Here is a 26,675-nt window from a genome sequence, read left to right as displayed (position 1 = left end):
ATTTTTTTTTTAACAATGACTAATCCAAAGACTAATTAATCCTACCACACCAACAAGATAAAATAGTTGTGAAATAATAATGTGATTTATTTATTAAATTGACAAGTTAACCATTTCACTATTTTATATAGAAAGGGAACTTAGAGTAAAAATTACATACCCTAACAACTTTTGTTTTTTGGTTTCAAGCTATGAGCATGTGTTAGGATTTATTTATTTTTATTTTTTTTGTAAGTGCATGTGTTAGGTTTCAAACTTTCATATATACCACATGCTGAAGGAGCTAGGACTTGGTCAACGTAATACTCCTGAAGAGGAAGGGAGTGGCCCAGTGGGAGGGCCCAGGGGGTCTTAAATAAATCTAGAAATATCATTACAGCATCGAAAGAGAGCGTTTGCGCAGCCCACTCTTTCAGAGGGATGTGCTCATTTTGTCAAGAGTGGTGTTCTCATGACTACTCTCAACTCAAGCACAGCCACCCCATTGGAAGATGGGGGAAGAGGGAGGAAAAAAACCCAATCATGATGCAATGAATTTTAGACTTCTCTTTACTTTTTGACGAATTGATTAATTTGCCACCGAACACATTTGTGGAATTAACCCATATTGAAGTTTTGAAATATCTACTACAACATCATGATGTTGGTCGGGTCGGGGTAGGTGAACCGTGTAAATCTCTTTCTATTTGATTGCTCGAATTGCATTGTAGGAATTCCAAAATAAAAATAGAACAAGATATTTTTGTCCCGACTACACTATAATCGTATAGGCAATTGGGCGAGTATTCTAATAGAGTCAAAGTGCACCCATCAAATATCTCTCTCATGTAACAATGTTTTTCCCTTGACGAAATATAGTACCAATCAATATAAGTTTATTTTATTTTTCCTTTTATTTATTTATTTTAACATATTTATACGTCAAATATCATGGGGTAGGGTCGGTTCAACCCTTAGACTTCTACGTAGAAAATATTTGAATATTTGAATTTAAAGAAAATATAGGCTTTTAAAATTAATCGTTCAAGAAAATACAGAACAAGCCATGTAGTCCACTTTTTATTCAACATATACGTTTTTCCACGACCGTATTATTCATTATTCAACATCGAATTATTTCACATGTTTAATTAGAATAATCAACTACGTAAAGCTCTCAAACTTTTTTATAGAAGGTTCAACACAAGCACTAGATTTGCTAACAACTACAAGTACTAATTACTCGTCCCCAAGAGGTAGGTCAATCGACTAGGATCACGCCTAATGAAGCGGAAGTCACTAGTTCAAATTCCCTTCTCTCCTCTTGTGTGGACATATCAAAAAAAAAAAAGTACTAATTACTCATTAAAAATATAAAATAAAATCAATAAATAAAAAGCCTTCTGATTGATTCCCTATAAAATCAAATGCTCTTGGATTTTTATTTTTAAAAAACAAGAGTTTATCTATGAGTTAACGAGGTTAAATTAGGTGACGATATAATATAGTATTGTTCTTTCTAAAAATTCTGATAAAGTGACAAATGGGTGCACCCTCTTTCGGAAAGAGGTGTACAATTGTCAAGAAAGGTAATGACTTTAAAGTGGGTCTATTTAGTTGCTATCAGATGACGGGGAGAGGGAGAAAAAAAAAATTCATGCAATGAATTCTAGACAACTCTAGTTGTTTGACAAATTGATCTTGCCATGAAAACATCAACGTAGAATTAAGCAAGATTGTTATTTACAAGCTGGTGATCGATGTTGCTTGGGGCAGGTGGATCTGAAACTTTCTGTTTGTTTGATTGTCCGGATTGAATGGTAGGAAATTGATTCTTAATAGTCAATGAAACCGAAATGATGGATACTTTGCAATTGCATGTCCCGATTACATTATAATCAGGTAGGCAATTGGGTGAGAATTCTGATGGGATTTACGTGTCAAAGTAGGTTTTTGGTTACCCAAGCTGCATTATAACCAAACAAGCAATTGGATGAGGACTTCGATAAAATTCACTTATCCGAGTAAGTTTTGGGTTACCCAAACACTTTTTTGGACAAATGATCATCATCTCATACAAGGGTTCAATAAACTACAATTCAAGCAGGCAACCAATCCTAATCCATCATCGGTGCATCACCCTAGTAAAAATAATGCTTTATTCTCCACGAAATATAGCACCAATCAACCATGTAACTTAAAGCTTATGATTACGTGTTGAAATGAAAAACTCCAATTACTCTTATATTTTTAGAGAAATGCTAGACTTCAATAAGTTTTTCATATTTAGTTCATATTCCCTTACAATCAACTATTGAATTTGTACACTTACGTAGATCCCACATAAGTCAATGGTGGACTCCACAAATTCAATGGTTGACTGTAAGGGAATATGAGCAAAATATGGAAAACTTATTAACCTTTAGCATCTTTCATATTTTTATTTTCTTTTATTTTTTTCTCCTTGAATGTTCTTAATATATATATATAAACAGCTTTATACTTCAAATATCATGGGTAAGTCAGTTCAACCCTCAGACTTTCCTGTAGGAAAAAATAAAAAATAAAATAATATTTGGATTTAAAGTGCAGAACAAGGTGGAGTCCAACATTGTGGGCATGAAGTCTGCTTGGATGACCAAAATGTTAGAAACAAATGTAACGAATTTGCATTTTCTATGGCAGTAAAGTTGACAAAATGAAAACATCTGATAATTTTCGCATGAGTTATTTTGTATCTATATAATATAGAAAGAACGTGGATAGACCATCCATGTATGAATTACAAAAGCCAAGAAAAGTGATATACCCAACCCAAGCAAGATGTACTTTATGTTTGTGATTTGCGAGACTTCAGGGCTTCAAAGCGAGCGGAAAGTGCATCGTAATCCGGCAATTTGGGATGAACACGATGAGCTGAATCTTGTTTATCATGATATGAAGGTGGTACTGGTGGTGGAGATCGCTCGGGTGGTGGTAAAACGCCACTAGGAGGTTCTTCCATCTCAATTTCTTCGTCACAGTCTGATTCATCAAACTTTATATCTGAATGTCTCGAAGGTGGTGCATTGTTGTAGCTATGCCTCCTATAAGCATTTCCATTTCCTCCAGTCACATTGGTAACCCTTGTCTCCTCACTGTTGACATAATGTGACCTTCCAAAACTCTGCGCCTCGTATGTCCTCCCTGGAGCTTTCAGCTGATGACCAGCATTCTGCGAGTTAACCGGGGAATGGTCATTTGGCTTGAAGGAGCCAGAAGAATTGCCAGAAAGGGTTTCAAATCCAGGGTTGATACTTGAAGCATTCAACTTATTATCAAGAACAGATGCTTGAGTGGCTGGATTGAAATCTCTGTTGGCCAAATAGGCAGCAGCTTGTGCAGCAGCAATTGCTTTCTTGGCAGATTCTGCAGCTGATTCAGCAGCTGATGCAGTGTCCTTAAAATGCATATTGCCATTTTCTCCACTGCTTGTTGATCTAAGGAAATAGCCAGAAGAGACTTCTAAGCAATGAACAAACAAATTCTTGATTGAAGTCTTTTTATGGTGAAACAAAGGGGGATAAATTCGATATCTTACCTGGTAGCAGGCTTCAAGGGTAAGCTGGTAGCACTAACGAAAGTCTGTGGTCCTTCCTGATCAGCGAGGAAAAAGAAGATTTTTAGATAAACAAACTTGACTTTCACAAGTGTGTGTGTGAGAGAAAGAGCGAGGAACACACTATACGCTCTTCTGCCGGCTTGAGAAGCTCCAACTCGGATTCTGTTGTATCCCATTCAATCTGGTACTCCTTGGCTATTTCCTTCATGACTTTCAACTTTACTTCACCAGTAGGGGTTCTTACAGAGAGCTTGTCAATTAACTACAATTTTGAAAGAAAAAAAATTATAATCTTACGGAGAACATAAAAAGCTAAATATCGTCGACTCACTCACAGGTAAGATATAATTAACCAAAGGAAGATGGTAGTTACCATGCGGTTCACACCACAACTAGGTCGCACATCAGTAGCTCCAGATACAAAATCTTTCCCATATTTTTTCTCAAAAATATCCCTAATTGCCACTAGTTCAGGAATCTCCGAGCACCTTGGGGCTGCAAATATTAAGCTGGCAATCCCTTCTTTCAGATCTGCTGGGCATTCCCTGGAATAGATGGACCAAGATCAGAATTACATGTTTTTAATTTCTTTCTTAGAAAGTAATAAATATTTCATTTCTTTCACCTTCGCTTTGCAATGATCGAAAGTCTGGACACAACTAATTCACAGAAGAGCTCAATGAACTCATTTGCAGCCAGAACATTCTGTTCTCTGATAACATGTTCAACCTACAAAAACAACAAAAATGAGCCATGCTGCTGGTCAAAATCATTTATTTTACTATCAATCAACAAGCCATGCCATGCTGCCTAATCCCAATTAGCAAATGTATGATCACAAAAATGAGCCAAAACCTTTGGCAGCTGACATGGAAGGAGGTATATTACCAAACAGGAAAAAAATAATAATAATAATAATAATTAAGAAACAGAACATTTTTCTTAAATTTAAGAAACAGACCCATCTGAATAGAAGATCCACAAATAGATAATGCTCAATGATAAAAGTAGCTGTTGGGTACCTGCATTCTAATGTGCCCTCGTCCTTCTTTCAAAACCATTCACTTCACAATCATACACGTACACATGCCTAGTTATAAGAATTTTGGTATCTGATATGAAAAGGCCAATCCAAGCCTCTGATAGCACTAATTCTAAAACCAAAATACTGTAAACCACATCACTTTCAGGATTAAGAAGAAACCTGAATAGAATTAAAAGGGAAGTAGTGGAGAAGAAGCCTTCTTATGTCCACGAATTCAGAAAACCATAAAACTTACATAAAGAGAAAAAGAGACAGAAAAACTATGTACACCATAAACATTGGGGAATCCATTAGAAAAACCGGTAAAATAAAGTCAAAACAATACTTTGAACTGGAAATGACCGGGCAAGGTAATAATTAGAACCATTTTATATGATATAAAGAGCAAGAACAAATCAACTTTCATCAATTTAAATATGAGCATCCTATGATTGCAAAGGCACTAAGCCATAAGCTATAGTGCCTTTGGAAATATAACTGATACAATCCAGTGTGCTATTGCAAAAAATGAATGGTAGATGCATGAAAGAAGAAGCACTCGGAGAGAAAATGAATAACTTCAATTAGTTAAACAGTAGACTTGATACATATTCTGGTTTCACAACACACCAATCAAAGCAATTAACTTGTGGAATGGAAGGGTGACACACATTTAATTTGATGACCTGTTTGAGTTACACACTTAAATGAGGGCAAGTCCATCCCTTCTAACCACTTCTGTGGTTCCTGTTTCAGTATGGTGATCTCAGAAATGCATCAAAATGCAGCAAACCTACCCTAAGGAAAGGAAACCCATCTATTGGTGATTCACATAATTAGTACCTTACAATCATGTTGTTATGTAATTTAAGGGCATGGTCATTCTGACCACATTAAAGTGAAAAGGAACCCAATCTATTGTGATTCACATAATTAGTACCTTACAATCATGTTGTTATGTAATTTAAGGGCATGGTCATTCTGACCACATTAAAGTGAGAAAAGTTTTCATATCAACCAAGTTTAGCCTGCAAAGGCAGTGGGCTCATTTAGTATCTAATTCTTTTTTTTTTTTTTTTTTTTGATAAGTAATAATTAATTTAGTATCTAATTCTAAGCACCACAAATTAATTCAAACCCAATGTCCAAACACCGTGGACTATTGACCCCAGCAACCCAAAACTGGGCCATAAAAAGAAACCCAACTAGCTCCATTCCTGTTCTCTTGATGCTTAAAAGACAAATGTTATTTCCTCTCATGGCGTTTCCATTATATTGCACATTTTCAGTTGGGTTTCCATTATATGGCAATTCCATTATATTCCATTAGTGACCCCAAGGGAATATAATCATAAAAATATAAAATGAAAAGCAATATGTTAGCAGCAATTCCAGCATAAAACAAAAAATAAAAAAATATTGTACTATACCCCAAGCTAAAATAATATCAATTCCTACTCCAATGAAGAAACCCAAAACACAGATATCCGCAAATGTTGGTCTTTAAGACTTGGTTAGTTTCATTTCAAAGTTCAGTCTCAAACCCAAAAAAGAAATGTAGATGGACAATTACCATCATGTTAACAGCAATGCTAATACATCAAAACACGGTAAACAAGATTCTAGTGCACCCAAAGCCAAAAATAACATAAAATCCTACACCAATGAAAAAACCCAATACACATTTATGCATAGATGTTGGGATATAAGACTCCATTTGCTTCATTTCAAATTTCATTTTGACACCCAAAACAGAAATTTAGATGGTGGATTACCCGGATGCGAGCAGTGGCATCTTGACCAGACTGTAAAAGCAAAGCAATGTCTCGCCTCATCTGCTTCACCACCACCTGTCTCTTGTTCCTCAGCAGCTTTATTCTAGCCACCGCCATCTTCGCCGCTGTCTTGCTGTTGTACAAACCCAAAATTCATTTCTCATTTTTATTCCAAAGAAAAAAGAAAATACTAGGTAGATACTAGCTAGCCCCTGTCCCCTTTGGTTGCCTAGAAAATCAGTATTCTTGCATCGTCTTCCAAGGATATATACAGAACAAAAACCACAAGACCCAGAATCAATCATCAAAAAAAATTATTTTTTTACAGATTTTCTTAGCAACCCAGAAAAGAAGAGAAAATGGAGATGTAGAAGAAATGTACCATTTCGAAGAGTTGAAGCCACGGCGGAAGAGAGAGATGCTGAGCTTCATGAGACTCTTGGCTTTGGTGGTGGCTACACGAGTGACAGTCATGGCGGAGAATGTGTGGGAGAGAGAGAGAGAGAGAGACTGAGAGAGAGCGGTGTGGTTTTTGCTTTACCTTTCTTGGACGAAGTAACGTTCGCCTGAGTTGGAAAGTCGATCTTTTTGGTTCTCGATCCGATAGTCCCACTCAGGGGCCCCGCTGATGGCACTGATCCTTTCTGATTGAGGTTTATTTTCTTGACTCTGGAGGATCGTGAGAGGGGAAGAACAGATATAGCCGTTAGGAGATTTGACACGTGTGAGAAGAATTGGAGGATTTAGTGGCAGAATCCAATGTCGGATTTTAGAAGTTTAGAATTAGAAGTACCAATTTTCTTTTCTTTTTTCTTTTTCTTTTTCAATTTTTTTCTTCTGTTTTCCTTCAATCATCTCTTAATTTTTCGTGCTCTTCTACTGCTTTCATGACTAATTTGTGTTATTGTTTGTGGTCTATTATTTGGTTCTAATATTTGAATAAAATAATATTTTTTATAAAATATTTAGGATATCAACATGTACTTTGAGGAAATAAAATAATATATCTTATCTTATGAGATATTTAGCTAGGATAATAGTATTTTTTTTTCAATTATTTTATTTTTTGAGCGAATAAAATAATATATTTTACAAGGTATTTAGGAATATGACTAATAGTATTCCCAATTTTGACAGGTGATTTGCAATTAAATAAATTGAATTATATTAAAAAAAATAAAAAATAAAAAGTTACAAGAACAAGTCGATTGGCCCAAGTGGGCAAGAATCATAAGGTCTAAAAACATACAAAACAGGCCCAATGGATCCATTGACATAGTGGACCCAACTTGGCAAAGACAAAATCCAAAAACTTCTAGCCCAACTCATCAGTAACTCACATTGCACATTTGCACTCAAATAAAGGAAAATCTTTAGTTACAATCCAAGAAATGATGTGGATTATTCAAGAATCCAAGCAACTTGCTTTACAAAATGAAGATATCAATGAAATGGTTTTACCGGATTTGGCCAATTGTCTTGATCATTTAGAAATGAAAATTTGAGTAATCAAGAGATTTTCTGCCATTATTTCTTCCACCAATTTGGTATCTTATTGAACAAAAATGGTGATATATATATAATGTTTTGCTATTAATCAAGAATTTTGAAGGCCTATTGAATTGAACAAATATCAATATTGAAAATCAAATTACATAGCAGTGTGAGTGAAGTATATCTATACAAATTTTAAAGTAGAAAAATAAATATGCAGATCCTTCAACAAATTGGTGTTGGAGATCCCCTAGTGAGACATTATATTTAGAAGGAAAACTCTGGTTTGGATCAAGTGCCTAAACAAGCACTCCAACCCTTTCACAATGCCTTCCATGCTAACATCCAAAGCATCCAGCCCAATCTGCGCAGATTGCATCTTTTGCCCCTCCATTTCTCTGCAAGAACTCTGCATCAACAGGCTGCCAAGAGCCATGTCGACGCCTTCCAATTCATTCACATTCTGCACACTTTTCTGCACCAATTTGGAAACCAACGACCATCTGCTTGGCTTTGGTTTCAACACTTGTGCAGAAAGGAACAACAAGAGCGAATGGAAGATTGAAATGGTAATCAGGCTTGTTTCTCTAAGCACTCTGACCACCGCCAAGAGATGATCATCTTTCTTCTCTAAGCAATCCAAGCCATCCATCAATGGCGGCTTCAGTGATGCCAGAGACTTTGCAGTCTCCTTTTTCATCTTTCTTCTCGAGCAAAAGTAGGCAGAGACAACGCTTTCATTGCCCAATTCTCCAACTTTTCTCCGGCGAAGAGCAGATTGGAGCTCTCGAACGGTTTCTTGCATTGAGAGAACAGAGTCCCTGGTGTTCCCGCATGCATCCAAGTATCTCAATGATCCTTCCAACAACTCGTTGACCCATTTCTGGTGATGATCTTGGGAAAGAGCTTGTTGGGTCAATGGCAGATTCAGAAGATCTTGTATTCGTTTATACAATTCGCTCAGAAGCGATAGACCGAGGCATATTGTTTCTGCCTTTGATGATGAAGAACTCGACGATTCCCATGATTTAAGCTTGTTTAGCTCTTCCTCCACTCTCACTGTGCTCGGATGAGATCTGGCCGGCAAGCTGATGGATCGAACATTGGGGGAGAAGGCTGCCGCCATTGTTGTTGGTCTCTTCATCATGAAGAAATTCAAATGTAAGATAGATTTCTAGTCATCATCTCGTATTTATATTTATATATATAAAGGAATTTAGAAGAGAGAAGATGTGGGAAGGCGACAGAGGAATCTAGAGGTGATTAATGCGAATGTGATCAACATGTGGAGGCAGAGTGGGGGGGTTCTCTATTGCGTTGCGTGGGTTATGTTGTCACGTCTTTCCACCAACAAGGTTTGTTTTGTTTGATATTATTATTATACAAAATCTTTTGGTGTCATTTGGGTACGGTGTATTCCATAATTGGGTGCACCAAGACTATCTATATATTCATCATTACCCTTTGTTCTCTGTCATCTACCACCGTCACCGCCAACCTATGCTTTTCCATGGCTCAATATTCATGGAGCCATTGAAGAATGTGTGGCCGGCCAAAGTTGTTAGGATCTAGAAATAAATTATTTACACCCTTAAATTGAGAGCTGCCACGTTAATTTGGAACACATTATATATTATAAAAAATAAATAAAAAAGTTAGGGGTACCAAATCTTTTACCAAGAGATGTGTACTAAAATGATGTAGAACTTATTTATTGGACATGATGAAAACAAGTAATTAAAAAAAATGTTATGAGTACTAATAAATAAGATCCACATCATTTAGTACCTATCTTTTTGTAAAAAAATTGTTACCTGTAGCATTTTTCTACAAAAAAATGCACGTACATACCAGATCGAATATGCCCCGTTAAGAAAAACTCATTTGTTTTGGCAAGGGTGACCGAGCAGCCACCCCTGGCCAAAACAGTGGAGTGGTCATGCATGTTGCCGCCCCTTACCAGAATAGTGTGTTTTTCTTGATAGGGCATACTCAATCTGGTGTGGACGTGCATTTTCAATTGATAAATGCTACATGTATATAGAAATGCTTACTCTTTGATGTGGCATTGAAAATCAACATTTACTTAAACAAAAATAATTAATAATAAATCATCATTGAATTTTGGACAGATTATAATAATTTTCATTGTTACAACAAAAAATAAGCACAAATAAGTGCGTGTAGCATTTCTCTTTGTAACAACTCAATCTTCATTGAAAGGTGTAAACATTATTAAAGTAATTTTGAATAAAGAATCTTTGGTATCTAGAAATAAAGATCTGGAGAGATCCATAACCATATTAATTAAGTAATTAATTGAAGAGTTTAGATAGAGGATGGTGGTTAAACAAAGGAATGTATATGTTATCATTAATATATGAGTGCACGGGTGGCATGTTGGCACCATGTACCCCTTGGGGTTTACAACCTTCCAATGTAAGATATGGGTTTAGTCCATGATTTGTGGCACTATGAGCTACCTTTCATACATCTAATACTTGGTCCGTCCGTGAATCCAACCACTGCCCTTATTGGATTGGAATTCTCTATAATTGACTATTCAAATAGGTGATTGAGTCTATTTGTTTGAACGAATCCAACTAAGTAAGCTTTAACAAAGCCCTCTCTCATTTACAGACAAGGCAGATTGTGATTCAGTCAGCGAATTGTGACCAACTTTAATCTACATCAAAGCTAATGAATGCTAATTTTTATGAAGAGAGGAATCTGTAAAAAGTTAGATGCCGCTAATGTCTTTGTCTTGAATAGTTGTTTAGTTATCTGTACCTTATTTTCTTTTTATTTGTATTTTATAATACTTTTTATAGGTAGAGTCCAATAGTTTTGGTCACTTTTGAGGTAGGATTGAACCCAGGAGGGCCAGGACAGGGATAGGTTCTAGCCAGCTGTTGGTTTCTAAAATTTTGAAAGAAAAATACTAGTTATAATGGCTGAAAATTACTGGTAGAGATTGATCTTGGTAGGTAATGTCCAGATTTAGTTTTTTAAAAAAATAAAAAATAAAAACAAGTCTTTCAAGTTTCTTCTAATTTGACTATGAAACTATAAACTATTGCATCATGCATTAGGGCAAGCTTGAATTGATGAATTTAATAAACTATTCGACTGAAATAAACAATTTGGGGTTTATATCTAAAGATGAGCCTCAAGTGATTTCGAGAAGTTGGTCTTAATTTATTATAGGAGACAGGAAAAAAAAAAGGCAATTTTATTATTATTAAATTTATATCTATGTGTAATTTTTAATAAGATTAATGGTTATTACTTTGTGAGGAGCTGGCTGTGACCCTTAAAATGTGAAAAAGGTGTAAGATTAGATTAGCCTTTGCTTGCAAATCAAATATAGAGTGGATTGCCTTTGCTTGGGAAATAGCTTCCAAAAAAAAAAAATTGCTTAATCATCGGCATGAGATGTGGCAGAATCTGTGTTGGAAACTTGGAGTAAAGGATAAGCATCGACTCTTTGTGCACACACGTGTGACATTATTATTAATAAACATGTTCTATGTTCCCTTATGCACGCTACACGTGGAGGAGGACAAAACCATATATAGGGCTTTTCAATAATTGTAATTAGGGGCATCTTTATTGTGGAATAATCGAGACTTCTAAGTTCTATCAAGTTTAAATCTTGACAATTAAGTTTCATGTTCTTGATAAGCTGTTGGGCCACCTCATGGCTTCGTAATTTTCATATGATATTTATTAATGTTTGTGTCACTATTTAATAAAATGATAGGGGTGTACCATCTCTAGCCATTCCCTCATTTCCCAAAATAAATTAATAAAGAAAATGAAATAAAGTATGACTAATTCCAGATGATAGGTTGGGGGTTTCAGACTCCTAAAGTTTTTGATTATTTTACGGGTTAGATTAAATTTTATAGATCTAACGGTGTATTTGAGTTTCAGACTCCTAAAGTTTTTAATTATTTTACGGGTTAGATTAAATTTTATAGATTTAACAGTGTATTCATGTTTCATATACTATTCATTTTTCAAAATAAATAAAGAATAAAATTTTTTCTCCAAATTAAATTAAAAGAAATTATTCTAATTAATTTGAGGTTTGTTTTGATGATGTCATAAATACAACTAAGAATTTCTTTCATCCATACCTCAACCCAATTTGAGGTTTGTTTTCATCACTCAAGCAAACAAAAGATATCTTAATGAATCAATAGAGAATGTAAGAGGAAAGAAAAAGAGGAAAATTGATGTGGAGCTCAAACTTTCTGTTTGCATTTACTCTATAATAATTTGATAAATGTACATAGTTGTTGTTGAATAGGAAATATATATGAACCCTTTTGGCACATCCTCTTAAAAATCTGATGGCCTTCAAGGATTTGGATACAAAAATGGGTTTTGGTAATGCTCTATTGAGAGATTATGTTCAAAAGAGAGGCTCTTGTTTTGATCAAGCGCCTAAACAAGCACTCCAAACAATTCTCCATTTCTTCCATGCTAATCTCCAAATCCTCCAAACTTTTATGTGTGCTTTGCATCTTCTCAGCATCAGCATATCTGCAGAGGGTGCGGAGTGCAGCATCAACAGCTTCCATCTCATTCACATTCTCTTGCTTTTCTTCGCATGCTACTACACCCTTGTGCATCAGCTTTGAGACCAATGACCACCCAGTTGCCTTTGGCTTTGACAATGGCACTGTCAAGAACAGCAAGAGGGATTGAAAGATGGAAACATTCATTACACAAACTTCTCTAAGCACTCGAATCACTGCAGAGAGGTGTTGATCATCTAGATCTAAGACTGGAAATGCAGCCCATTTGTTCTCCATTTGCTTTAGTGCTGTGATCAACTTCTTGGCATCCTTCTTCATTTTCTTCTTGAACAAAGTGTAGCTGTTGATGTTGCTTTCAATGCTAGAATATTCTCCCTTTCTCCTTCGGAGAGCAGATTGAAGAGATCGAACATGTTCCTTAATCTGCAAAAGGGTATCTCTTGTAATGCCACAGATGTCCAAAAGCCTTACAGATCCATCCAACAATTCCTCGACATATTTCTCATGTTGATTTTGAGACAGGACTTGTTGGGCCGATGACATGTTTAGAAGATCATCCATGCATTTGTACAACTCCTCCAGACCAACTAGACCTTTGCAGATTGAATCTGATGTTGATGCAGAACATGTTGCCTCCCATGTTTTGAGCTTGTTCAGCTCTTCTTCGAGCCTAAGAGTGGTAGGATGAGATCTGGAAGGCAAGCTAATAGATCGAACATGGTATTTACCAGCCATGGCTGCTATGATTTCTTTTTTCTCTCAGAGAGCTTATAGTTAACTTTGAGGTGCTTCTGCCAATTCTATGATTCTCCCTATATATAGGAACACCCACAGAGATGAAAAAGAGACAAAACTATTCATGTCAATGTGGCCAGCATGTGGTGCCAGTGAATGGGCTTTCCGTTGTCTTCGGTTGCCTGTCACAGCTTTGGCCAGCATTGCCTCAATGATTTCCTATTCATTTATGCCACCTTTGTTATTGAGGTGTCCTGCTATTTTGTCATTTTGGGTGTTTCTGATCCAAGAAACAAGAGGAGTCATCACCCATTTTGCCTCCCCTGCTGCCACATTACCCTCCATTTTCAAACTAAAAAATTGCAGCTGCCTCACCTACAAAGATGTGCCCTGTCTGGGTTGTCTCAACTAGGAGAGCCATGCTCTGCAAAATGTATTAAACAAAAGCTTTAGACAGATCGAGATCCAGATCTGTTGAGATTAAGATAATGTGTAACGATTGATTTATAGATAATGATTAGAATTCCCATGCCATTTCAATGCTGAAGTTTCTATTTAATTGTGTGCACGAGTGCCCTGTACTTGCTATGTCTCCATTGTATTTAACCAACAAATGCTTTCTTATTTATCAAAAAAATAACCAAATTTATTTTCTCTTCCTCCATTTTCTCAGTAATCGAAAGGTAAGCAGTAGTAGGATATGGTAATGGAAACAACTTAACTTTATGAAACTCATTATATCAATGCTTTGAACTGGTAGTCTGTTAAGTATTAGTTAAATGATTAAATCATTTCTATCGGCTTAAATTTTTAATATGGTATCAAAGAAGAGAGCTTATTTCTCATTTCAAGTAAATATTGCTCATATTGCAAACAATTTTATTGATTAAGCTGTAACTATCTAGGCATCACCAACAGAGCTGCAAGAATGAATGTACATATGCTGCTGCTTCATAATTTTCAGTGCAGAGTCATAGATTAAATCAAATAGAGCCCTAGGTTATGTAGTTAGACTAACTTGTCCTGTGACACATTTTAGGCACAAACTGTGAACCTCATCAGTTAGATGGTGTCCCTATACCAAACTCCCCCTAGCAAGTGGTAATACAACATAAAACATGGCATCATAAAAGAATCACTTATTGAGAGAGAATTTGAGTTTACATGTGAGAGAGAATATATTATTAAATTCACTATTTCCTATCAACATATACTGTTGGAATAAGTGGTGATTTAACACATCTTAACATAGCTAGCTAGTAAAAGAAGAAAAAATTTCATTCCTCTTACAGATTTACATGAGTTCCAACTTTCAGTAACACAACCTGCTTGTAGTTCGATCAAAAAGGTGAGAGTTTTTGAATTTGTGCAGATTTTGCATATGCAGTTCAATTCCAAACTAATAAATTTGGAAAGAACAATAACAAAATTGAATGAAAAGAAATCGATAAGTTCTCTAAATACTATTTTAATTATATATGTCAATTCTCTTACAAAGATGTACAAAGATTTGATAGCCTTAATTAGCAAGGATGTTCAAGAAAGACACTCTATTTTGGAGTAAACACCTAAACAGACAATCTAATCCATCCTCAACATCATTAATGCTAAGATGGAGTTTTTCCAACATCCTTTGTGCCAATTGAACTTCGGCCTTAGCATCCTTATTTCTTAGATGCCCATGGAGGGAACAAAGAGCAACATCAACGCTCCCCACCTCATTGATAATCTTCTGGCCTTTCTCACAGGACAATAATCTCGCCGTCGCTGGCATCAATCTCGAAACCAATGATGACCAACGTGCAGCGTTTGTCTCCATTGCCGGCACGGACAGGAACAGCAAAAGAGATCTAAAAATGGACATGGTAATGGCGCTTGCTTCTCTTAGAACTCCGATCGCCATCGATAAACGGAGGTCTAAATCCAACAGTGGAGAGGAAGAAACTTTTCTTTCCGTTCTCTTCAATTCTTTAAGGCACTTAGCAACATCCTTCTTCACCTTCTTTCTGAAGAGCATGTAAGCATGAATATCACTTTCAATTCTTGAATCCACTCCCTTCCTACGTAAAGCAGACTGCAGGGTTTGGACATGTTCCTTCATGGTAAAGATAATGTCCCTTGCAGTGCCGCATGTGTCCAGCAATGTGATTGACCCTTCAAGAATTTCTTCCACTAGCTTTCGATGTTCATGACACAGAAGAGCTTGTCGGGTGAGAGGAGAGTGGATGAGTTCCTCCAAACAATTGTACAACTCTGCAAGCCCAGCTAGACCAGTTTGAATAGTCTCTGCTCCGACCGGAAATGCTGTCGAAACTGATGAAATTTGGCAGGATTTTATAGTGTTTAATACTTCTTCAAGCCTGACAGAACTTGGTTGTGTCCTGGAGGGCAAGCTAATAGACCTAACAGGTAGATGGGCACCACTCAATTCAGATGAGGCTGCCATATTTACAGCTTTGTTCAAATGCTGAAAATCACTAGAACTCTATAAGTACACAAGTGATGCTTGAAGTTGAAGGCTATCAATATCATTGTTGAATCTATATTTATAACAACACAATGCAGCTAGCAAAGTGTGCACATGGCAATGTGGGTGATCAGGATACCTTTCCGATTCTCCTGTATTGTTTCCGGCCAACAATCCGCCACCCCGATTGATTGTTAATCTTGTTTGGTCATGAGACAACCAACATATTGCTTTGGTAAGAATCTTCAGGCATTATTTTGAAAATGTAAACATTATTATGTACATGCCTCTTTGCCTGCCCAATCATCAACTGTAAAATTCTCTTATTAGAGCATAATTCAATATCATACTTTGAATTATCGTTTGTAATAAAGAATTTCATGCTGTACGTATGCCTCCTTGTCTCTCCAATCATCACTGCTACCATTCTCTTAAAGATAATATAGTATAATTCTCTGAATATATATATACGGTACAGTTGGTGTCCTTGGGAGACAAGGAAGCATTCGGCACTAGATTTTTCTTATGCCTTGGAAATTGATGTTAATTATCAGCCGAATACAAACAAAATTACTATAGAAAAGTTGTAGGGGAGGCAAGCTCGTTGTAGAAATTGTGAGAGCTAAACTTCATCCAAAAACCACTCTTTGGCTTCACATGCTCATTCTATATAATGATTCTCCTTGTCCCCTACAGTTTTCTGCCTGCATTCAACTCATAAAGCAAGCCTTCATATTCTGTGGCAGGCAATGAGTCAGGGTAGTAATTCACTGAGTCTTCCGTCATACCAAACTAATGGCTGAGACAAGGGCGTGGCGAGGCAAATGAGGTCCGGAATTCCACCAATTTGCTATACACATTTGAGGCCTACATGTTCAAACAAATGGGCAGGGCAACCCAAAATTTGCTTGAACAGGTGGGGCCTCATAATAGTTATCTCATATTTGCTGTCTGAATTGCTAACAATCCGGTCAATAAAATTACTAGAATCTCTATCTAGACAAATGAACCTCCAACCCGTTGCTGAACTCTCATGCACACCAAATTTATAAAGAAAGTTAAGTTCATTTCAAATTTTTCATACTCTTGCTATTCTGCATCTTTGAAGCGCGTTGAGAAGTATTTGGGCTAATTTCATTTCTTTTATTCTATTGGTGAAATAAAATAGAATGCCCTCATCATCGGCCCATGTTCCTTCAACTTGTGTTGAACTCTAGTGCAGCCTATGTTCCCTTAGCTTAAGAAGAAAAATTCTGATGACCAATTGACCATCTAATTAGAGGACCAAAATATGAAGAAATCATGCAACAAAATTAAAATATAGAAAGGCATAGAGGACAGCTTAATAAATTAACAATAGGCATAAAAAAATAAATTACAAGTTTTATATATGTGTGTGTGTGTTTCAAAAGATACCGAAATTTTGTTAAATTATTTATTTATTTCATTAGTTATATTCTTTAATATATTTTTAACCATTTTTTCAACTCTATTTTTTAAATTGTCCCTGTGAATACCAAAGACGCTCTTCTAGATTAATATTATCTTGATAGCTAGAATGGAACTAAAGCAACCCAAGATTTGGGGGTAGTTTTGAACAAATATACCAAGCCTCTTAAAAATGTGCAATTACAAACAAATGATACCAAATAGTTTGATTATTACCCTTCCAAATCCATGCCTTCTAGACACAATGATATGTTTCAAAAGATCAACCGTGTTTATTGCTGACTATTGATTTAGGCCTATTATTTTTAGAATGCATAATATTCTCCAACAAAAGAACATGGGCATTACCATTGCATCTGATCAAATCTAATTTGAACCATAAAAATTCATCTCTACTTAACCAACAGCTATTATTGCATGATGTGAGGCCCTGCTGAGCTCTATTTTGTTTCTCACAAACTAGGGCTCACTCCCTAGCCCGCCATGCCTAGTTTTGTTTGGCAATGGGAAGCTTGGATTTTGACTAGAACGGCTGTATCAGAAACTTCCAGATGCTAATCCAATGCGATTAGTTACCTAAGGCCGAACGTTATTCAGAACAATCTCTGCCAATTGAATGTTGCCACTCAACCCAGCAGCCTTGTCGCATGGCATGAATGAGAAGCCATCAAGAAGCTTTATACACTTCAACCCCCATTTTTCCATCAAGAACTCAATAAGATGATGCCCACTGCATTTATGAAAGAAAAGAATTATAAGACGTTAAATGTGTACAAAAGGACACATGATCCAGGGTAATATTTCACCAGATTACAAGAATACCTTCGATTATGGTATGTTGTTATGAAGACTGACCCAGGAGAATTATCAAGCAGGAAAGTCACGGTGGCAAAGAGGTCATCAAAGGCTTACAAATGCAAATGGAGTCCACATATCAGCTCAATCAATAGAGAAAACAGACAAAAACATAATTCATAGCAAATAACCTACCGCTTGTGTCGTACAATACATCTGCCCCAAGAATAATCTTTGGGTATAAACTAAATATGGATGCATCCCAAACTCCCCATGTCAATCCTAGTACCTACAAAAGCAGTACTACATCTCCTTAAAAGTGACTCAAAAAGGCTAAAGTCGCTTAAAGGGACAATATACTTTGAATTCATGCTTGTAGGTGATGAGCAACTAAGCAATGGGATCAAGAAAAATTAAGTCCATTATTTGTCTTTTCAACTAGAGCAAATTTCCACCCTCGGAACTACATGACCTGGCAATTTTATACATAAATAACAATAATAGCAGCAATAGTATTACATTACACTGGAGTTTATTCAGATCACACACTCTTCTCATGTTGTCCATCACCTGTAAATCCAAAAGAATCAGACTGTAAGACTATTTACAGACCTATTAAACAAAAAATATTGCTTAGGGCATTAAATAACAAGAGTCTTGTTAACAAAACTCGTGTACCACACAGAATGATTATTTTCCAGCAGAAAGCCCATATCTTGAAGCTCATTACTGATTTGTGGCTCTAATTGATACTTGAAAGAATAATAGACTCTTGGCTTGGTTCCATTAAGGCTCCCTATATTCGTGTCTGCATTGCCATTATTATCTAAGTAGGAAGTTGTTCTTGTTACCTTGTACATACTACATACACAAACTGTGTCCAACATATGGCAAACCCCCTCTTGGCCCAAAAGGAAATTTCAGGACCTTTTACTCAAAAGAAAATGAATTGAATAGGACTAAAATATGAAAACAACTCATCTTGGCAATCACAATTGGGTTCAATTCTATGTATAAAGAATGTACAAAACTCTAATGTTAACCCTCATACTTCAATGTAGACCCCACAACACAATAGATAATCATCAATTTGTAGTTCATATTAGATTTCACAGATTTACTGGTCTATATGTTACCATATGGTGAATGCATTACCAAGTCATTTAAAAATTTTAACTGATGTGGCAATATGTACACCGTTAGATGGAACAAAACAAAATTTGAACTGTGAAATAAATCCTCTCCATTTCACTTGAATACTAACCATTATTTCCAAATTAAATGATTAAGATTTTGCCACATAAGCATTTACCACTTCAGTACTTATCAAATTTTCCTCAATCTTGAAAGTGGTTGATGTAGCAAAAACCCAACCAGTTAATTTGATAGAATTGTACATAGTATAATGCCCTAGGAATTGTCAAAGGACGTTTGGTCCCTCATGAAGTACATTGAACATGTCCAATGATTAATAATAATCACAATAAGTTAAATTAAGATTAGTAAAATTGATTGAGAAGTAAACCTCTAATCTATCGGAGTGCTCGGTAATAGTGACGTCAGCACCGACTTTCGCGGCGACCAACCCGGGCAAGGAAGTCCCGGCGCCAAGCTGCAAAACCCAACAATTACAATTACAGTAAATCTAAATTTTTCATGGAAACGTCGATTATTGAAATTATTTCGCAAACAATTTGGATGAAAGGAATTCAAAGTACCTTACCTCAACCACGCTTGCTCCGGTAAAACGCAATCTCTGTTGCCAAACATACTCGGCCAGGATGACACTGCAGGGCCAGACAAACAGGCCATAGTCCTCTTTCATATTCTGAATCAGAAATCGTTAACAACACCAAAAAGAAATGAAATTTCAGGTTTCGTACTCGGTCTTTTGTTTGAATTTTATTTTTCATAGAAGAAGAGACGGAGGACCTCAATGATAGAGATGGAGAAGGGCAGTTCGTCCGTGTCATCGCCGAAAAAATGCTCCGATATCGTTGTCAAGTGGTGATCGGCCGATTCGTCGGAGTCACTGCCTTTCATGCCGTGGCCGATATGCTATAGACGAACTTCGCAGGGGCTCTCTAGTCAGTGGAACGGATTCGGCTTCTATGCGGATGCGGTAGTTCGTTTTGGTGCAATTTTGAGCTACAGCAGGAAGGAAATAATGGGTGGGCCCTACCACTCAATAAAATATAATGAATAAATCATTAAAAAATAAAAATTATAAACAAATCGATAATTAAAAAATAAAAATATTAAAAAAGTAAAACAAAAAAATTAAGTAAAAACGAAGACCAGAGGGGCGGCTCCAGCCACCCCTCGGCCAAAATGGAGTGGCCGGCTGTAGCCACCTCCATGGCTGATCTGGGGTGGGGTAGTTCGGCCACCCCAAAAAAAAAAAAAGGTTGGTTTTTGCATAAATTTTCTTCCTCATTCCTTGCTAGTGCAGACAGTACCCAAACCAGCATCCCAACTCGGCCATATGGGTTTGCAGAATCATTTTCATCGGCCGATGGACGTAGAAGCTTTTGGGAATGAAGTTGGATTATTCTTGATGGCTCCCACTGGCCATAAGAGAAAACAAAACCCACATTTTGAATCTTGAATCCTGGGCTCATCCACACAGGAGCAAAACTCACACTGGAGAGCTTAAGTTCACTGAGATTAGTCAAACAAAACAGGGAAGAAGCTTAAAAGCAAGCAAAATCTAAGAGCAGAGAAATGGCAAAGCCACTGAAGTCCACAGGAGTCAAAGTCCTATGGGTTTCACCACGGGTCTGAACCTGCTGCTCCTCGTAGCCATGGTGGCCACCAACATCCTCTCCCTCTACCACCTCTCCTCCACGCTTCAAACACCCAAGAGGCAATCGGACATAAATTAGCTAATGAAAATGGACACAAATTTCCTCAAATTCGGTTGGGAGAAAAAAAAATTTCGATGTCGAGTGTCGTACATCTTTGAGTTTTAAAAAAATTAATACTTAAGTTCCTAGTTAGTAGAATGTCAATAAATTACTCTTAAAAATATTTAAAAAACTATATGAGAAATGACACTCGTGAAGTATGACAGAAGAAATTTTTTTCAAATTAATTTGAAGGAAATTCTGTCCAATAAAAATGAGCTACATAAGTGTAAATAATGTCACGTAATAAATATTGTCAAAACATTATTTAAAAAATTTAAATAATATGGCATTATTTACACTGTTAAATACAGTAATATTAAATTTTAACCAAGGCTTGGCTCTTTTTTGGTCTTGCCTTTTTTATTTCAGTCTTCTTTGGACTACGATTCTACGAAGAAGAGTGCTACACATCCTAAATTTTCCTCTCAAAAATTAGTTTCCAAATGATGTGTCATCATCTCATGAAATTTATTATTTTGGGAAGTGTGTCACTAACTCATAGGATGGCAACACATCATTTGGGAACCAACTTTAAAAAAAAAAAAAAATTGTCTTCTAAATAGAGATTCAAGAATGATAGTCCTTCAAGCATCACTTGTGTACTTGATAGTGATTTTCAGCATAAGAAGAAAACACTAAATATGGCAGCCTCAATCGAATTGCCTGGTGCGCATCAGCCTGTTAGGTCAATCAGATTGCCCTCTAGGACACACCCGAGCTCTCTTATGACTAGAAACATGTAAACACCATAAAATACTGCCAAATTTCGTCAGTTTCAACAACAGTTCCTTTCCGAGCTGTGACTGCAAAAACTGTTCTAGTTGGGCCTGCAGAGCTGTACAATTGGCTGGAGAAAGTCATTCTCCTCTCACCAACAAGCTCTTCTGTGCTATTAACATGGAAGAAGTCCTTTTTGTCCCTCGTAAGTCAAAAATCACAAACCAGAATAGTCACTTTAAATTAAACTCCAGAAAACATAATCGGCTAAAAGAGAACACCCAATTCACTGCAATCCATAACAATCGACAAAGAAGAAAATTCATAAACACCCATTTGCATTACAAAACCACAAGCTCTTAACACACACACACACAAACACTGCCGACTAAAACGACAGTACCTTGGCTTGCCACTCGCAAGCCTTATGGTGCTTGTGATATATCTTCACCAGTCTCAAGTCCATACAACATTCATCAGCTTAGCAACATAATGAGCCAATGCTACTAATAATACTAATACAATTTCAAGATGGGTCCCAAAGCACTGATTCTCTGCCCAGCTGAGACTATCCTCATTATAACCTTCTTCCTTCTATATTCTAGATCCTCCTCCTCTTCCTCTTCTTCTTCTTTATCACCCTCGTCATCATTGTCATTATCATGATCATCATAATGTTCAGGATCTTCTGACCCCTATTCTTTATATTCTTCTTCCTAGAAATACCCTAACTTGAAGGATCTTTTGTCCATTGATATCCTACAAAGAGGTACATAAAGAAGGTCGCTTGGGCTCTTTAGGAGAAAAGTATTTCTGGGAAAGTTTCTAACCTAACATATAGACGCATGTGCTTCATGACTAATCAGACTAGAAACAACATCTTTACCACCTAAAAACCACATATCAAGGTGACAAGAAATAGTATGCCCTCAGATTAGCTAATCAGCAATAATGAGCTTATACTGTGGTATACTAAAGCCACACGATAAAAAATAAGAATACCATCAGCTGATGTTTCACCTGACTCTACCTACTTGAGTTGGCGATATTGCTCTCTCAATTCATTCAACCATACTGCTGCAAGCCTTTCGTGCACCAGGGATAGTAACTATAGATTTCTTGAACAACCACTTCAACCTCAGGACCATCCAATCAGGGCATTTTGTTGCAACCGCTGGCAATTTGACTGAAACTGCTGCAAGCCCTTGTGCACCAACAATAGTGATGTAACACACACATGCAGTCTTCTTCTTTGGACAAGAAATGCTCACTGACGACTCAAGTCAACAACAGAACCTACAACAACCTCAGCACAAGAGAGCTCGTGGCCAGGAATGAGAGGATTATGTCACTTCTGTCAAGACCTTCCAGGAAGAGAAACATGCCACAGCAATATTTGCAGCAGAAGATAAATGAGATAAGATAGCCATATATATAACGAGTGAAGTATAGAGCTATGGAGATCATTTTATTTCCAAAGTTTAACAAAGAAATATTATGAATCAAAAGTGGATAAATGAGATAAGATAGCCATATATATAACGAGTGAAGTATAGAGCTATGGAGATCATTTTGTTTCCAAAGTTTAACAAAGAAATATTATGAATCAAAAGTGGATAAGAATAAAGCCATAATCAGCAATTCTATATGGATTAGTGCCTAGTGGCACGGTAAGCCCAAGTTGACAAATGTCGCTTACCATAACCATGGGATCATTTTATTTTAAAAAAATGATACATCATTTTGATTTTGGTTACTAAGACAGGAAAGATGGAAGTATGATTATGCCTTCGGGAAAAAAAACAAATGCAACAACTTTATTTGTAGAACAATAGTAAAAAATAAATTAACAAATCTAGCCTTTTTATGGATGTACAAGTAGCCAAAAACCAGGTAGTTATCATGATTAAAAGTGTGGAAAAGGACAACATGCATCAATAAATATTGGTGTCACTTTGTCAAATTTTAACATCAAAGGGCTCAGGGCAAAGGGAGCAAAATCATTGTGACGTCTAATAAGTCATCTTATTGAGGTTTTTATCATAATGTGGAGTCATAAACTTCACAATAACATGGAATCTAATATCAAAATGTTTATCCACCTTACCTCCATTATTATAAAAGAGAATAAATGACCATTACAAAATATCATCACAAAGTTACTAGGTGGCACAAATGATACAGATTGTTTACAGTAATTAGAAACAAACAAGTTGACAGCAAGTTGTGTATCCTCGCCCAGTCAATGCTTGTGTTGAATAGAGAACTTTAAGCACCTTTTATCAAAAGCCAAGAAACACTTTCTATATAAGGAAACAAAAATTAGCATGCTATATTGATCACCTAATAATGAGGAATTGCATTTAAGATAAAGAGATGGCAACCAACCTTTCAATCAATCATAATTATTTTTGGATAACTGAGGTGTCCCTGACTAGATCCCCAGGACACCATGCAAAGTGCTCCACCACACGGGTTGACTAATAATGAGGAATTGTTTCACTCAGAATACTTATACTCATAATGAGGTAATATGCGTACTACTCTCAACCACCATCCAATCTCTTGATAAACTCAGTTGTCTATAAGTCTTATATAACTTGTTGGTGATTGGAAAACTTAAAGACAACTGAGTTGATATAGAGATTGGATGGTAGTTGAGATTAGTGCGCATATTACCTCCTTCAAGAATAGGTATTCTGAGTTAATTTCATACATCTAAAATCAAAAACTTATATCCTTGGATGGTAGCAATCACAAAAAGGATCCCATCATATATTAATTAGATTTCCATTTAAACCAATGCATATATTGATCATAAATCATTTGTTCAATATCATAGCTACGGTATCTCATTCAAACCCAAATCCTTCTCACAACAAATTAATGAAATTTTTTTTACAGTAATTGAAAAGCATACCAGTTAGATGGCATGGCCTTGTTCCTTAGCTTTCTTCAGCCATTTAAGCGAACTTTCCAATGTTGTGTAAGCAGCAACGTCCGTTAAACTCTTACTCTCAACCGCATAATCAAACACTTCATAAGCTTCTGCTACCCTCCCTTCCCTACAAAATGCCCTCACAAAGGTAGCATAGGCTGCCGTCTCAAGCTTCATATTCCCTGATTTCATCACCCCATACAGCTCAATCGCTTTTTCCATAAGTCTAGACTTACACAATCCATGAAGCAGCGTATTGTAAGTGCAAGAATTAGGACTACACCCCTTTGCTTCCATCTCCTCCAACAACACCAATGCGCCCAAAGCATTCCCCTCCCGACACATCCCATTCATCAACGAAGTGTATGTAATAGCATCTGGGAAATGACCCTTCTCCGCCATAATACCCAGAAGCTTCCTGGCTTCCTTAACCCGTCCGGCCTTCGACAACCCAAAAATCAAAGTGTTATATGTAACAAGATCTGGCTCCACACCTTCCTCCTTCATTTTATTATAAACCCCAATTGCTTCACTCCCTCTACTTAACATACAATAACCCTTCATAATTGTATTGTAAACAAAGCAATCAGGCTTAAACCCCTCCTCATTAAGCACGTCCACCAACCTCATTGCCTCACGGAGATTCTTTGTATTACACACATTATCAATCAATATTGTATAAGTAACAAGATCAGGCTTCAAACCAAAAGAATTTCGCATATCATCAATAAAACTATAGACCGTACTCAAAGCCCTGGACTTACAGAGATGCTTAACAAGAAAATTATACGTATAAGTATCAGGCTTAGTGTGTTTTGAAGATAATTCTTTTACCAATTCGATAGCATGCTCAATTCGACCCGCCAAGCAGAGCGACCGGACCGCAATATCTGTGGCGACCTTATCGGGTTCAAACCCATTGGTGAGCATAAGATTGAGGGTCTGGTGAACAGAGGCGAGAGTGGAGTCGGGTGCTTTGCAGGACTGGGAGAGTAGGATGAGGTAGGTGGATCGTTCGGGGGAGAAGGAAGGGTGGGACTTGATCATGTGGCGGAGGAGCGAGATGGAATCGTTGACGGTGGAGATGGAGGCGTAGGATTGGAGGAGAGAGTTGTGGAAGCGAAGGTCGAGTGGGCCTTTGGCGGTAGTGGAGGAGATAACGGAGTCGATGAGCTTCTTGGCATCTGAGAGGTTTGGGGATTTGAAAAGGAACGGTGGGGGAGAGGAGGAGGAGTCTTGGGTCTTCCCGGAAAGTTGGGATGGGGTTGTTTTCTTGGTGGGTTTCTTGGGAAAGTGATGGGGTTTTGTAAGCGGGGGTGGGGACTTTGCAGGAATAACAGAAGATTGGTTTTTCATGAGCGTAGTTGAGATTGCTGAACGCATTGACGGTGGGAACTTTCCCATTTTCTTCTTCCTCTGCTTGGCTGCTTCAGCTCTGTGCTGCTCAGAGTTTCCTAGGGTTTTGGCAGGGTTTGAGATGAGTTTCAAAGAGATTCATGTATTAGTGTCATCTTAATGGGCTTTGCATTTCGTCTCTTTCAGGTATGTTTGTAATCATATGCAGTAGCCCATTTGACATGTTTCATGTTTTCTTCACTTTTCATGAGTCAAATCGTTTGGGCTTTACATTTTATGTAACCCATTTAACCCCATAATGGTGGAGCTCAGTGGCTCCGGTCAGACTGACCGGAGCTTTATAACGATTCATGAAAAGTTTTAGTCACGTATGTATTATTATTTTAAAAAGATTTATTAATTTAAATTTTATAAAGTTTAATCTCACCTAATATTTTGTCGTCCTTTGACTTCTGTCGAAAACGATAAATCACATTTAACCAAGCTTTAGCTTGTCATCAAAAGCCGATTACACGAGTTGGAATCATGTCAGCAATGAGTTAGCAGTTAGAAGCTCAGGAATTTGCGCTCCCTATATCCAACTAATCCAACTGAGCTACCAAGATGCAAATGGATGGATTGTTTTAACATGTGTTTGTGATTGAAAATAGAGCTATTTTGGGAGACACAATGTAAAGATGAATGCTATAAATAAGAAACACTTGTAAACAAACAAGCAAACAAACAAAATATTGTGATTTTGGGGGCTAGTTTGCATGATCTTGGGCTTATTTCTTGCTTGTTGGATTCTCCTTCGTGGGCCTTTCCAAGGACGCTCCTTTGTAGGCCTCTAAGGGCACTCGACTACTCGAGTATGAGACATGAGTATTTACAATTATACATGACACTT

At 36.9% G+C, this 26,675-nt stretch overlaps 6 protein-coding genes across 7 annotated transcripts; all 6 read right to left on the bottom strand.

The window, feature by feature from the left end:
* Positions 1 to 2,688: 2,688 nt before the first annotated feature.
* LOC132170869 (uncharacterized) lies at positions 2,689 to 7,067 on the bottom strand. The gene is made up of 7 exons (XM_059582006.1): positions 6,762 to 7,067; positions 6,380 to 6,512; positions 4,206 to 4,309; positions 3,954 to 4,125; positions 3,702 to 3,842; positions 3,560 to 3,615; positions 2,689 to 3,458 (listed from the first exon to the last, which is right to left on the bottom strand). The coding sequence occupies exons 1-7, from the start codon at positions 6,851 to 6,853 to the stop codon at positions 2,810 to 2,812; spliced, it is 1,347 nt and encodes a 448-aa protein (XP_059437989.1). The 5' UTR covers positions 6,854 to 7,067; the 3' UTR covers positions 2,689 to 2,809.
* Positions 7,068 to 7,996: 929 nt separating this feature from the next.
* Positions 7,997 to 9,107, bottom strand: LOC132172346 (uncharacterized). The gene has a single exon (XM_059583830.1). It carries the CDS (start codon positions 9,018 to 9,020, stop codon positions 8,124 to 8,126), a length of 897 nt encoding a protein of 298 aa, XP_059439813.1. The 5' UTR covers positions 9,021 to 9,107; the 3' UTR covers positions 7,997 to 8,123.
* Positions 9,108 to 12,117: 3,010 nt separating this feature from the next.
* LOC132172640 (uncharacterized) lies at positions 12,118 to 16,760 on the bottom strand. The gene is made up of 2 exons (XM_059584174.1): positions 16,707 to 16,760; positions 12,118 to 13,579 (listed from the first exon to the last, which is right to left on the bottom strand). The coding sequence occupies exon 2, from the start codon at positions 13,153 to 13,155 to the stop codon at positions 12,277 to 12,279; it is 879 nt and encodes a 292-aa protein (XP_059440157.1). The 5' UTR covers positions 13,156 to 13,579; positions 16,707 to 16,760; the 3' UTR covers positions 12,118 to 12,276.
* LOC132173002 (uncharacterized) lies at positions 14,675 to 15,601 on the bottom strand. The gene has a single exon (XM_059584566.1). The coding sequence runs from the start codon at positions 15,599 to 15,601 to the stop codon at positions 14,675 to 14,677; it is 927 nt and encodes a 308-aa protein (XP_059440549.1).
* Positions 16,761 to 17,321: 561 nt separating the features above from the next.
* LOC132172639 (uncharacterized) lies at positions 17,322 to 20,192 on the bottom strand. Its single transcript, XM_059584173.1, has 7 exons — positions 19,799 to 20,192; positions 19,590 to 19,694; positions 19,392 to 19,478; positions 18,386 to 18,436; positions 18,062 to 18,155; positions 17,894 to 17,978; positions 17,322 to 17,801 (listed from the first exon to the last, which is right to left on the bottom strand). The coding sequence occupies exons 1-7, from the start codon at positions 19,907 to 19,909 to the stop codon at positions 17,648 to 17,650; spliced, it is 687 nt and encodes a 228-aa protein (XP_059440156.1). The 5' UTR covers positions 19,910 to 20,192; the 3' UTR covers positions 17,322 to 17,647.
* A 1,568-nt stretch (positions 20,193 to 21,760) lies between these two features.
* On the bottom strand, positions 21,761 to 25,956 carry LOC132171974 (pentatricopeptide repeat-containing protein At2g17670). 2 transcript variants are annotated; one of them, XM_059583393.1, is made up of 2 exons: positions 24,413 to 25,953; positions 21,761 to 22,856 (listed from the first exon to the last, which is right to left on the bottom strand). In XM_059583393.1, the coding sequence occupies exon 1, from the start codon at positions 25,832 to 25,834 to the stop codon at positions 24,416 to 24,418; it is 1,419 nt and encodes a 472-aa protein (XP_059439376.1). In that variant the 5' UTR covers positions 25,835 to 25,953; the 3' UTR covers positions 21,761 to 22,856; positions 24,413 to 24,415. The 2 variants fall into 2 exon arrangements, with proteins under 2 accessions (XP_059439376.1, XP_059439377.1); XM_059583394.1 differs by lacking the exon at positions 21,761 to 22,856 and adding an exon at positions 23,573 to 23,795 and having other exon boundaries at positions 24,413 to 25,956.
* Between the last annotated feature and the right edge of the window lie 719 nt (positions 25,957 to 26,675).

Source organism: Corylus avellana, chromosome ca2 (assembly GCF_901000735.1).
Source record: "Corylus avellana chromosome ca2, CavTom2PMs-1.0".
Taxonomy (NCBI): domain Eukaryota; kingdom Viridiplantae; phylum Streptophyta; class Magnoliopsida; order Fagales; family Betulaceae; genus Corylus; species Corylus avellana.
The sequence above is the reverse complement of the archived record's forward strand: the minus strand, read 5'-3'. Positions and strand labels throughout refer to the sequence as shown.

Coding starts and splice junctions, on each gene's coding strand:
- LOC132170869 (XM_059582006.1), bottom strand. CDS start 6,853: ATGACTGTCACTCGTGTAGCCACCACCAAAGCCAAGAGTCTCATGAAG. Junction 3,843..3,953: donor GTTGTGGTGTGAACCGCATG/GTAACTACCATC, acceptor TCAAAATTGTAG/TTAATTGACAAGCTCTCTGT. Junction 3,616..3,701: donor AGCCGGCAGAAGAGCGTATA/GTGTGTTCCTCG, acceptor CTCGCTGATCAG/GAAGGACCACAGACTTTCGT.
- LOC132172346 (XM_059583830.1), bottom strand. CDS start 9,020: ATGATGAAGAGACCAACAACAATGGCGGCAGCCTTCTCCCCCAATGTT.
- LOC132172640 (XM_059584174.1), bottom strand. CDS start 13,155: ATGGCTGGTAAATACCATGTTCGATCTATTAGCTTGCCTTCCAGATCT.
- LOC132173002 (XM_059584566.1), bottom strand. CDS start 15,601: ATGGCAGCCTCATCTGAATTGAGTGGTGCCCATCTACCTGTTAGGTCT.
- LOC132172639 (XM_059584173.1), bottom strand. CDS start 19,909: ATGAAAGGCAGTGACTCCGACGAATCGGCCGATCACCACTTGACAACG. Junction 18,437..19,391: donor AGCACTCCGATAGATTAGAG/GTTTACTTCTCA, acceptor TTGGATTTACAG/GTGATGGACAACATGAGAAG. Junction 17,802..17,893: donor ACAACATACCATAATCGAAG/GTATTCTTGTAA, acceptor TCATAAATGCAG/TGGGCATCATCTTATTGAGT.
- LOC132171974 (XM_059583394.1), bottom strand. CDS start 25,834: ATGGGAAAGTTCCCACCGTCAATGCGTTCAGCAATCTCAACTACGCTC.